The sequence below is a fragment of the Dermacentor andersoni genome, chromosome 4 (assembly GCF_023375885.2).
Source record: "Dermacentor andersoni chromosome 4, qqDerAnde1_hic_scaffold, whole genome shotgun sequence".
NCBI classification, from domain to species: Eukaryota; Metazoa; Arthropoda; class Arachnida; order Ixodida; family Ixodidae; genus Dermacentor; species Dermacentor andersoni.
The window spans coordinates 138563148-138576633 of record NC_092817.1 but is presented as its reverse complement, the minus strand read 5'-3'; the positions used below and the strand labels follow the sequence as shown (position 1 = coordinate 138576633).

At 45.9% G+C, this 13486-nt stretch overlaps 1 protein-coding gene across 1 annotated transcript in view; it reads right to left on the bottom strand.

Moving 5' to 3' along the window:
* The window catches only part of LOC129386474 (venom metalloproteinase BumaMPs1-like), a 92882-nt gene that overhangs the window by 43475 nt on the left and 35921 nt on the right, over nucleotides 1-13486 (bottom strand). The window contains exon 8 of the mRNA XM_055074473.2: nucleotides 5799-5944. Coding sequence (XP_054930448.1) covers nucleotides 5799-5944 — 146 coding nt within the window. The remainder of the gene's footprint in view (nucleotides 1-5798; nucleotides 5945-13486) is intronic.

Genomic DNA, 13486 nt, shown 5'->3' with positions numbered 1-13486 from the left:
AGTAGGGCAGTTGTGAGCACCAGCGCGCACAGTGAAGATCGCACCGAGAGCAATTGCATTGACGTAGCTCACGGCGTCCTAGATTTGCGTTTGTTGCGCCACACGGCACCGTAAATCTTGGACACCGTAGCTGACCACGCTTAGTGGCCGCAGCCGGCGCCCACTAAAACATGTGCAAAGAGATACTGAGCCCCTCACCCCCCCCCCCCCCCCCCGCCCCCCACGAAAAAAATGCAGTTTCGCCAGAGAGGGGCAGCAATGATGGAGATAGCAAAGAGACTACACAAAGTAAGGTTCGTAGTTCTATTGTTGTCATGCGCGCTCAGGTAAACATTAACATATATGACTCAATGACCACCAACATGCAGTCACAACGCGAGGGGGCGCTTCGTGTTGCTTCTCGGAAAATTGAGATAACGCGGCCATTAACACTAGACGCGCAGGAGCAACATAAAGCCCGCGAAAGCACCATCCATTTCGGCTTGCCGCGGAGAGGTTACATAGATACGGCGCGTGGCCCGCGCACAGATGGGGGCGAGGAGGAGAAGGCACATAAGCGCACGTTCCTTCCCCCCCTCTTCCCCCCCGCCCTACCGTGTGCTTGATCACGCTACCGCGCGTTCACTCCCTTTCCTTCCCTTTTGCGTAGCAGTAGTCATCAGCTCTCGTGTTTGAGTTGCTTAACAACGCGACCAATGGCGGAGCGGCTTCTCCACGTCCCGGCGCGCGCTTTGACACGTCTTTTTCCCGCTCAAACTTTTCATGCATATGGACGGTTGAACTAACTTTCGTCTCGGTCGACATATTTCTTTTCCTGGAGGTAAAAGCAATACAGGCTCCATGTACATTATTGAAACGGCCAAAAACTTCGTTAACAAGAAACTGCGTCACGAAATTACCTTGTTAAATTGCGAAAAAAAAAACAAGCTCTTGTCAATACAGCTAATATCTGGAAATGGAAATAGTTTGTTACAACGCGAATGTCGTAAAATCGAGGTTTGTTATATCGAGGTTTGAATATTCTGTATTAGGTTGGACATTTGATACTTTCAAGTTGTGCGCGATTCGCATTCGAAATAGTTTTAATATAAGCATGTGTACCACACGTTAGCAAAGCGCTGCTATCGGCACCTTCTAAAAATTTTCAACCACGACACCTGAGAATCATTCGTGCTGAGTTATTGTTCACGACAAATAGTAAAAGCAGAGAAAGAAAAGCCTTTACACTATATGCCGCTATACATGGTGGCTCAAATTGTAGTTCTACACGCTGTAAATGACTTCAATATATTGAGATGGGGCCCCATCAATGCTGCTATCCACGCATGTCTAGAGCCTTACGGGAAACATCTGCAATTCGTTTATGGGCAAGTTAAAATAATGTACAGGCTACCCTCATACGAAGAAATTAAAATATCTAAATAGTCGATATTTTGAAAATTCTGCAAATTTGACGGTACTCGGGGCTTCTATACGTATGCACACGTTGTGCTAAATGGGTATGAGAGTAGCGCTAGGACACGGATGGCTGACGCGTCTTGCCTACTACATTTTCAGGGATTTACAGGCCTTGTTTGCTGCCTCCTCAGCAATGCTCTTGGAGGGTAGGCCGCAGTTTCTTCGCCAGCTGAATCCCCGGTCGTCACATGCCTGGTTCGGATTCTGCCGATTCCCCACGTTCCGGGAAAATTTCTCAAATTTCTCAAAATCCAATCCTTCTAACACAAGTAGGGGCCTGCTTCTGCGATAACTTGCACCGCCAGCGCGACAGGTCCTTCGACAATGTTTAACACGCGTTTATTGAGCGTGCTAGAAATCAGCCGCTGAGATCACCTCTTGTGGTGGAGTTAAAGATACCTATCAGGGGGCTGGGGCCGCTTCAGTGGGTATCGGAACCTGAGTTTTATACCATTACTAGAGGGAATACTGGTGCTGCAATGGTTCAGCCAGCATGGCCTTCAGGGGAACCACATGAATTTGTCTTATCTTTCAGCATGTGAATTCAAAGGATTTTGTGGCTTTGATCATTGCGCTTTATGTGCTTTCAATTTCGTAAATTCCGGAGCAATCTACCATTATTCAAGTGCAGAAGACGCTACGAACACACAGAATCGATACCAATTGTGACGGTTCAGCTGGTCGAAGTGGCGAAATTTATTGAAGCTTATTATTTGCACTAATAAGTTCGGTGTCGTAGGATTGGCTATACAATACATTTCTCAACACAATATGACTACAAAAAATAAAGGCATTTTTTTTTTGCTTCATTCAAGTATTTTAACTGGTCTCAAGCTACTTCTCCTAAGCAGAATAAGGTAATGCAGTGCTTTTGTCAGAAATAACCAGGTATGTTCTCCGTTGCGACAAATAGGGAAAAACCATGCGCGTGAAACGTACTCGAAGCTTTTCGATGGATGTCTAAAGCTTTCACCTACTACGGCAGACTTGCTGCAGCAGCAATTCGAAGACTGTTTAAGCGCCACCTCCAGTGTTTCATAAGCACTTTGAAAGACAACTCTTAAGCTTCTGGAAGAGGCCGCATACAGCGGGCGAATTTTTTCGCACGTCAATTTAGAAGGTAGAATATCATTGATTGGACGAAACTCTCAGCAGAGGTCATGGCTATATTGAAACAACTGCTCACCAAGACTACTCCCTTACGCATATGACGAGCCGAGATCACGGATTTGCCCGCCTTCCGAAAATTCATCCTTCCCAGCCATCTCGAGGAGATGGAAACATGGATGAAACGAGTCACGAGCACGGCTGAGAAACACTTCAAGGCGGTGCCTATCAACGCGGACACGCGCGTCGTTGACATAATTTTCTCCAGCTGTGGATGGTACATCGCAATCGGCAAAAAAAATGGAGGGAACAGAAACATGAGCCCAACCTCGGGCTTCGCACTGCAGAGCTGATAAAACATGCCAGAGTACGCGGAGAATTCGGGCAAGAAGAACTGAAATAACCTCTGACACTACCTTCAAAGCATGCTCAGCGACTGCCACACGTACCCGCGGTTTTGGGCCCCCCTTTCCACGGCAAATACGAGAACAACGATTATCGACATCACTCGAGTCACGCACCTGCACCATGGGACAGGACAAGACATCTTCAATGCCCTCAAGCAGAAGGTCGTAGGGACTCCTCCGAAAATCAAGGCCACGCACTCCGATTACTTGAACACACTCAGCCCCAAATCCCGCCAGCCTTTCACAAAGGCGGAAATAGTGACAGTCCTTTGTAAGCTGATATGCAATACGGCCCTGCCCGAGGACAAGATAGATAACAAGCACGATACAACTTAGATTATAAAAATAGAGCCTACTCATACCTAACAGGAAATAGGACATGGACAAGATGGCCACCCTGTGGAAGCATGCCGCATTGACAATTATCTCAAACTCAACAAACTACTGGAGATCGGAAACATTTGCCCCGTGTCCCTCACTTCTTGCACAGGCAAGCTGTTCGAGGGCATCACACCTTAAAAAAATTAACACTTGTCCATCACGATTTGTCGATTCAGATCACACCTCTCGGCGCTCGACGTCCTCCTTAGGTCTAATGAAGAAGTCATTGTCAATCGCATGAGAGTGTCTTGAGATTGGCTTGTTGAGCTATTTGGTACGCCGTTATAGTAAGTAAGAGAATGCCAGCAAACTTGAAAGTAGAAAAAATCGAGAAGCAGACATTGACAAAGTGACAGGAACGTGGCTGCACTAACAACTTCTCAGTTGTGAATCTTTGTGAATCTCAGTTCACAAAGTGAAATTGTGATCCCAGCTCTGGACGTGAAAGCAGCCTTTAAAAACGTGTCTCACCCAGCAAACCTTAACAGCCCGCAAACCAACTGATGCCAGACGACGCAAAACTACCACCGCGATTACTTACTGTTAGAATGGGCCCAGTCAACATCCGGACAGTCCGCACCAGCAAGATCTACGCACCAAGTAGGCGAACAGCACAAGGTTTGGCAATATTCTCCATATTTTTCAGCGTTGTAATGACAGGTACACCCCCTATCCTAGAACGCATCGCTGACACCAGGCATGCGCTATATGCCAGTAAGCTGATTATAAGGACGATGACAGGCTTGGGCGCAAAACACCAAGATATTTTCAAGGCTGAACAATACATCTACGAGGGTGGCCTTTCCTGCTCACCGAAGAAATCAGAAATCCTCGTCTGGCACCGACGAACGTGATGAAGACAATCTCAAGCAAGGTCTGATCCCGAAGTAACGCTGAATGAAGCGATGATGCAAACGTGTCGACTCTACACATCCTTACATTTACGCCTCCTACAGAGATACGGAGCTGACCTGTCGGGCTTCCAGAAATTTCAAGGGGCCAACACGCAATTCATGCACTTGCTGAAGAGAATGGCCAATAGAGGACACGGCTTGAAGAAAGATGACATGCTCCGTTACACGTTCATACTGGTCATCAGCAACCTCATGTGCAGCACGCCTCTGCTCAGCCTAAAGAACTGCGAGGGAAGCTGAAGATCTTCTGGCGCGAAATACACAATATTGTCTTAGGCCTGCCCACGCTCACGGAGAATCTCCTTCAATTTGGCGTACATAACGCGCGGTTTGGAACTCACCAAAACGCAATACACCAACCAATTAGAATGCCCGCAACCCTCGAGGGTCTACCTTATGACGGCTGTGATACCACATAGAAGGCAAACCCAGCAGTAAGCAGCTAATGGCAATGCAAATCAGGAACCACATAGACGCTTCTGCTTTCTCAGGAAACTACACCCAGAACACCACAAAGGAAAGCGAGAGCCGAGAGTGCTCGCATTTCAGGGCTTCTACGGCAAAGACGAAACGGCCAGATACACCGATCCAGCCAAGTACAGAGGCAGGCAATCATACACCATGAGTGTAATAAATTACCAAAATGAAGAGCTTGCAGGGTGCATGCAGCATACACAAATGCTGCTGAAAAAACAGCAGTAGCCTTAGCAATCACTACGGGTAATTCAGCAGACTACCTCACGATCTTGAAATAGTTGTAAACAGCGTGCCAGAATCAAATGATAGGCGAAATATCGACAGCTGCCTTACGCATCCTTGAACGCATCAATCTCTTACCTGAACTCTACATCGTCCGAACACCGGGACACTCATGCCAAGCAGGCAACGAGGCCGCCCACGCTGCTGCTGGAGAACATATTCGCCAGGCAGCATCGCTAGGATACAGAGTAATCGTTCGCCCAGGGGAACCTGTACTGAACAAATACACGGGCGCGCTGGCTCATCACAGAGTGGTCAAAAGAAATTACAGGCCTCCACAGCTAAAGCTCTCTGACGAAGACGCAATAAATGGCGGAGAACGACAAATCACCACTTTCCCGCGCACCATGAAAAAGCCTTTCAATTACGCAACAGTTCAAGAATACCATTTCAAATACTGCCACCTGCCAAACACCCCGTACTACATGACATGGGAATCCAACCCGAAACAACGACCTCCCCCCTATGCCCCACCCCACACTGGAGCAGTGGGAGACCAAGCTCGCGCCGTGGAACAGGGCAAAGCAGGCCGTCAGGTTACATAACAGCCTGGATTTAGGAGGCCCCCAAAAGGAAGGCGACCAAGAAGCTTTGTCTGCTGCCAATAAAGTTCGCTCCACTACTTGATGTGACTTTTATCAGTTTCTGTATTCACTGAAAGCGCACATGGCACATAAGACACGTATATTAAACTGCATCTCGAAAGGGTAGAAAAAATTGGAATATCGTAAATATGTTTCGGTAAGCGTGGCAAGTAAACTATGCTACTTACCCTGTAAGCAGGAAAATAATGTCAGACCTCTTAAAATATGATTGCTTCATTGCGTATTCCTTAAAATTATATCTTGTTTTCTCATCAAGAATATTGTTCGTAGCCTCATAGCCAGGTACATTAGCCATATATGGCTCCTCTTCGGGCTAAAAGAAATAAAAAAAATGATGTGCATTCACAAAAGGACATATTTTTGACACGAATAGATGTTCACTGCTCAAATAAGATGAACCGCCGTAGTAGATACAGCACGTGATGGCTGCTAAATCATAAAGCTGCTGTTCTGCTTGCCACTTATCGATGCAATATTCTTGTTATCATTCGTAGCCGACTAATAAGTTTTTGTCAAGTCGTTGTTTTATATAAGAGTTCCATAAAAGTGAAATACGCACAGTATTATCTGTTCTTTCATTTCACCGCATCCTTTCTACTACTTCAAACACAGATTGAGGTAATCGTAGTGGCACATGACACAGCCCCAGCAACTACCGCAGAATACTCAGTCGGATGCTTTATGATAATGCAAAAATGAAAGACGCGTGACAGTCTTCGCAAAAACTTTCCTGAAGTCTGTAGCGGTAACTCTGCGACTCAACTCAAGCATAGATTGATGCGGTAGCATATGTGCCGTTCTCGATGTTGCGATGTTCATAACACGTTAAAGAGAGAGAGAGAGAGCCATTCGATGACAGAGAAGAGGAAAGCCTGATTACTGCAACGTAACTATCCAACAAGCTGTTGACACCCGAACATTGGTCAGCATTGTTGGCCATGCGAAGGGACGTGCATTGTGCCTATCAATTTCCATTTCTAAACAACATTAACACGGAACGCTTGGTCATTAGCAAATTGTGGAGGTAGCCGAGGAGAGCGAGCTACCGCTACCACGATTTATTAGAGCCGGCCAGCCGAGATTGCGAGTAAACCGGGATGCAGAAAGCGAAGGCTGACGCTCGGGTTCGTCGCGCTACACGCGAAAGAAATTTGCACCCTTAAGTGTATTATCTTTTGTCTGTACCTCACCTGCTTACACGCATAGGAAGTCTTTCAGCAAACTAGTGCACCTACATCAAAATTGAATTACACCCTTTCCAGGAATAGATGTTTTGACAGAATTTAACCCTACATTTCGAACCGGAAGGGTTAGCTCTTAGCCAGTTCATTTTCATCCCTTTATTTATTGTGTCCATTCCTAAACACTAGATTATCAATAAAATGATGACGTGAAAGAGCAAATTTCATGCTGAGCATAAGAAAACTAATAAATTAGACCTCAATGCTGCAGCGTGATTCTCGAAAGGGGGACCACACACTTATTTTTAGATCACCAAAGAATGCAAAAGATTTGTTGAAAAACAAAGAGATTTTCAATCATATTCATTACATCTAACGATATCAGTGACCGGGAGTTTTTTTTTAACGAACAGCTGGATGCGATAAATAGTTATGATAAACGCAAAATATTCTCATGTGTACTTATTTATCCCTTCCTCGGAGACTGTCTTTCACCCGCTAACAGTTTAAAGTTATCGCACAGTGCAAGAGGCGCCGGCATTATTTAGAAGTTACGTGAATGTTATCGCTGTTCTACCTCGTATATATGTGCTTGCCGAACCTTCTACAAGCAGAGTGCATGCGCGAGATGAATCGTGTAGTAGCTTTTGGAAACCACCCGGCCACCAGTGATCATACTGGAACTTTCCACCAGTGATGTATAAAAGCCGATATGCTTGACTCACTGATCAAATTTCGATAATCGCTGACTGTGTTCGCTGCTGTCGTTGCACTTGCACTTGCGTTTTGGACACTGGTTCGCCGAACAAAATGATAGTTTGGTAATTAATAGTTTCGCAACCGTTTTCTTCACCGTCACTGCTACGTGACATCCGCTAGAGGTGCTATTGCGTTCTTGTACCGAACGCGCCCTCAAAGCAGCGATCTGAACGCGAAGATAACAGCAGCATGACCACGGACCATCAGGCTAGCCGAAGGCTACAAAACGCGCCTCCGTAACATGGACTACTACCTGAGACGACCAGGAAGATCGTGGCCAAGTCAACAACCATAATGGCAGCCCGGGCGTAAAATGTGCGTAAATAACCCAGGGAGCCCGCTACATTCCATGGAAATTTGTCGGCGGAACCGGAGACCTGGCTTGAGACACATGAGAGAGCGTCAACTATAAAAAGTGCAACGCTGAGGACAAAGTGCGCCGCGTCTATTTTTCTCTTGAAGAAACAGCCAGAACATTGTTTGAAAGTTGAGTCATCGTTAACGAATTTGGACATGCTCTGCAGCGAGTTCCTAAAGACGTTCACAAGCGTCGTCAGAGGAGAAAGGGCTGAACATGCAATGCATGCACGAGTGAAACTGCCCAATGAGAACATCACAGTTTTTACGGAAAGTGGACCCAACTTTTCCTGCACACCGGCCCGAATATGCCTGAGAAGGAAATTCCTAGGGTGGCTGTTTGAGCTAGTTGGTAATTCATGATCAAAAATAACGTACAGCGCGAAGGACAAGGACTGCGATAGACGACATACACCGCGCTGACTTCCAACAATATTTTATTGCGTTGCCACATCGTGTGTATATATACAAGAAAGGGCATGCGGAAAAAATGAAAGGCAATCACATGGCGTGTTCTAACAGCAAGTCACTGATCTAAGAGCATGGTCACCTGAAAAAACAAGTGAAAAGAATAAAAAATATAAAGAAGACATTACCATTTCTATCTGTTTAGATACGTGACTTCACCAGGGGTCAGCGCGATAGAGAGGGAGCTAACGCAAATACTACCAAGTTTTCTGATGAAATCAGCTTCCACAATTTCCCGGGTGAGCTGTGTCTACGTGTACATATCTGTGAATAAACAATTATGGGGTTTTACGTGCAAAAACCACTTTTTGATTATGAGGCATGCCGTAGTCCGGGACTCCGGAAATTTCGACCGCCTGGGATTTTTTAACGTGCACTTAAATCTAAATACACGGGTGTATTCGCGTTTCGCCCCCATCGAAATGCGGCCGCCGTGGACGGGATTTTTATCACGCGAACTCGTGCTCAGAAGCCCAACACCATAGCCTCTGAGCAACCACGGCGGCTCATGTCGGTGAATACGTGAGGCAGACAACTGGTTACGTGTGGTTCTCTGTTTATATTTTTTTTTGCTGATTTGTACGAAATTTTACCCTTGCTGTAGGACGTTTCGAGGGTGTATATATAGCGACGACTACAGGATGTAAATCTGTTTTTGAAAGTTAGCTTTGCGTTTGTCAGGTGGGCCTTTCGGTTGTGCTTCTTCAGCTTGCGCTACAACAAAATAAGGGGTTGTACGTCCGTTTAACCAATGAAGACATTTTAGAAATGTTTTTCGTGGCTGGAATCACCTCCGTTTACCGGTGTAGCCGCATTATTGATAATAATATTATAAATGAGCCAGTCACAGTTACATGTGCTGGGACGATACGTCCGACAGAAGGTAAGGTCGTGCCCCTAATTAATAAGGTTAAAGCTGTGGGTACACGCATTCTACAATGTGCCTAACGTTAGCGATTCGGTGACAGCGTGAGGGGCTGCAAATATGCTCCCCACTGCCATGCTTGCGGTGCAGCCAAAATTCAGTCATTGTCCGCAGTGCTGTCCGCAGGGTGGTATGACGTCCAAGAGATGACGCTACTTAAGTCAGGGCAATGGAAAGATGATAGCTTGATAATGACGGAATGAGGACAACAGCATGTCATATGGCACCACGAAAGTCGAATGATGGATCGGAACTGCAGACCAGGAACGAACGCACCGGCATGACAACAGCTGCGTGACAACGAGTGCCTGACGATTGTATGACGACGATGGCTTGACAATGACGGCGTGACGAGTGTCGTATGATAAAGCTGCAATGACTATGACGAAATCACGTTTGTGAGCCTATTCCTAGCGGTCCACGGTATTAGACAACTTGGGGCACTGGCTCAGGATAGAGGGCGTAACAACGACGGCACAACAAGTGTAAGATGACGAAGTTAGAATAGCATCAATGGAACGACCACGACGGCATCTTGACAAGGAGCATACACCTTGGGGCGGAAGCAGGGGACAACGTGGGTCAATGGGTTGGCGTAAGAGGATAGATAGATAGATAGATAGATAGATAGATAGATAGATAGATAGATAGATAGATAGATAGATAGATAGATAGATAGATAGATAGATAGATAGATAGATAGATAGATAGATAGATAGATAGATAGATAGATAGATAGATAGATAGATAGATAGATAGATAGATAGATAGATAGATAGATAGATAGATAGATAGATGGCGGAGTCAGCAATATTTTAGACCACCACACCAGGGGCTCTTCAACGTGCACCAATGCACGGGATGCGGGGGTTTTTGCATTTGACCACCATCGAAATGCGGCCGGCGCGCCCTGGATTTGGTCCGGTGACCTCGTATTCAGCAGCGCAACACCTGTTCGAGTTGAGGATGATCCCGCCGCTGTCAACCAGTTGTCGGAGTTGAGGAGGACTTTGAGGTGAAAACTGGAGGTTTATTTACATTATTTACAGTGAGAGTACCAAGAAATTACTAGTCATAAAGTCATTACGGGCCGGCAGCAACTCGGACGCTGCGGCCCGTGGCAAGAAGCTCGAAAGAGATGATTGAAGGAAATGCTCCCTTCCTGCTCCCGGTCGCTGGCTTTTAACCCTTTCTGTGTCTCGAAGTCACATCACGTTCGGCCAATCGGCGAGTCCGCTCAGGTGGCGTCATTTTTGGCCAATTGGAGAGCCCGCTCAGGTGGCGTCATTTTCAGCCAATGGTAGGCGCCCGTGCGATTGTGTCACACCCGGTGCAGAGGCTCGCTCCTTGGGCCCCAATTGTCCGTGTGCTAACTTCTCTCTGCGGTATTGCCTTCGCGATCTGCAACTGCCTTCACAAAGGCAATGGGGGGATTGCTGCCAGGGCTTCACGGTGCATTACAGCCGTCTTGCCTCGGGGCCCACGTTACCTGGAACAGTGCCAGGCTCTCGCTACACTTTCGGGAAGAGTCAAGCCATGAATAGCTCCACCTGCGGCGCACGAGGTGGGGGGCGCCAACTCGTTTGCACGTGCCGCGCCTCGGGAACGGGGTAGATGTGCTTCTGCGCTCCTTAATTAGCTGTGACGCGATTCGATGTAGTTTGGTGAAATCGAAGGAGGCTCAGAAAAATGTTCCATATCTAACACACCATACATAGCCGCTAAGCTACCGCGACAGGCTTCACTATTGTTCAACGTATCATCCTGTGCTTGTGCAGTTAGCTCGTCACATCATATACATATATATATATATATATATATATATATTACGTGAACAGCTAGCTGCACACACACTTGTGTTTTACACAAGAAATTTCCCTTTTCTTTTTTTTGTATGCAGGGATGACTATCTTATATTTGTTATTCACACTGGTTGTTCTGCTTATGGGTAGCTGGCATGTTGCCACGCATTCATTTGCTCTTTCGCCAGCGTCCTCAACAATTTGTACATGATTTTTCGAGTAAACACATCGTATTATATCATAGAAAGTATGCCTCATTTAAAGTATGTTAATTAAAAAACAAACCTACTGCTAAACATGGAAGCAGTTGTGAACACACTGTTGAAATCTATGTTCAAGATAAGCTGCAGCACGTTTTCCTTTTAATGAAAAACATGTTGGCCTTTAAGAGTGGAATGCTTAAAATAAGAATATTCGTGCCTCCTTCCAGCGCTTCCCGTAAACTGCAACTTACGCAACCTTAAAGTTTACTGGGAAACGATGGCAGTGACTGCTATGCACGAAGTTGAAATTTCGAGTAGAAACGCGGCCTCCCGCTTGGGCTGATGCTTAAGGTAGTGCACTGCCACAATAAAAACAAGATGGCGTTATCTTCAGGTTTCTGTGATTGTGTCGAAGTTTGAATATTTCAGTCTGAGAAGAATTAACGTAAAAAGGCATGCGCTGTGGGTGTTTTCTTTGATGACATTTGTGTGTAGGGTGTCACTCTCAATATTCCGAGAAATAACTTTGTTTGTAATGTAAGACAAGGTATGAGCAGTATTAGTGTAAGAATGGTGCGGCCATATAACCCGCATATACGGCATGTCATATAGCATGTCATATTTTCTGCGACAGTTGTTCAAACAAACTCAGTAGAAATTTTACTTTACAAAGGGGACAATTGGTGGAGGATGTGGCCTAACAAAGCCGCAGTCAGCTACTGCAATGCGAAGACGACGCTACACTACAGGCCGTCTAGCAGATCATCGCGTATGCCAGAATGCCACACGAAGTGTGATGAAATGACAGCCTTAACTTCTCAACTGGTTACAAAGAATGGCGCGCAACGACGCTTCAAGCAAACAGGTCACACTGTAGACTTCCTATACCAGCTGAATTGGTACACGCAAGCTAAAATTTAAAGGGACACAAAGGCAAATACTAAGTGAAGCTAAAGTGATAGAGTGGTGCTCGATAATTTCCAAGGGGTCAATATTATCGCGAATAGAGCCTTAATGATGGAGAAATCGACGTAAATGCAGGACATGATTAGAGACTCCCTCAGAACATTCAAGCAGTTGCGCGATGACGAAAGCACTCCTCAATTAACCTCTGTCTTTAGTATTCAACTACTCCTTGCAAAAACATCCTCGTATTGTATTATGACATGAAATAAAATGCTACTGGTCCCATTCCTTTTGATGTTTAGAAGAAAGAACTCATTGAAATTGCCGTTGACAATGACGCGACTGGTCAAAAGGTTTCGTTTTCGCTCGACTCTGCGCCGCCTGCGCTTTCCTGTTTCAGTACTTTCCAGATCGCGTAGTGCTGCGCTGGTTTTGCTGGCTCGCGAAAACTTCAAGTAGCAGAGAATTCAACTTCCATGTGATATTGCAGGATGCCCAAATGGTCAAGGCCACTTGACCAAAAAGCAGCTGCAGCGGCGCATCCACCGCTCTGTTTTGGTTCGATGCCTCCGCCTGTCGGGTGCCGTTTTACTCACCGACGGCAGCAAATGATGGTGATGGCTTATGCAACGTCTCCACAGCCCCGGTTGTGTGGCGAGAGAGTTGAATTTGGAAAAAGGTATTCGAACCCTTCAGGTACATTTTCTCGTAAACTAAGTCTTTTCATGACACGAAACAAGCGCTGCAAGGTTTCTGGAAAGGTATTTAAACAGTCCACGTCGACTTAGTATTTGCCTTTAGTTTCCGTTTAACATTACCTTGCCCGTCTCGTAATAAACCAAGTGTGGAATAACCTATATTTGTCGTCAACATCACCGCTAATTATCGTCAACCAACGCTACCACTACAAAAGCTTCGCTCACCCTTATTCCGCATTGCTTGATATCTATTTATTTATTTCTTGCTTACTGCGAACACACGAACGATCTTAAATTACAATCAAATGTGAACGCCATGGTCTCGAAGGAACAAGCTTGGTTGAGGCTTACGGTAGGATTTAAATTTTTCTGCGCAGGCAGACTGCCTAATAATGCTGCAAAAGAAGCAAGAAAGAAAGAATATGTGCTCGCAGAAAGCAGGGTGGAAGACGGTTGAGTCAGTCTTCCGTTGCTAGGTGGCACTTGGGCTGCAAGTGCATGCGCAAAGCAGGACCCATGCGGAACTCCCTGTACGGTGACGGTTTTCTTAAACTTA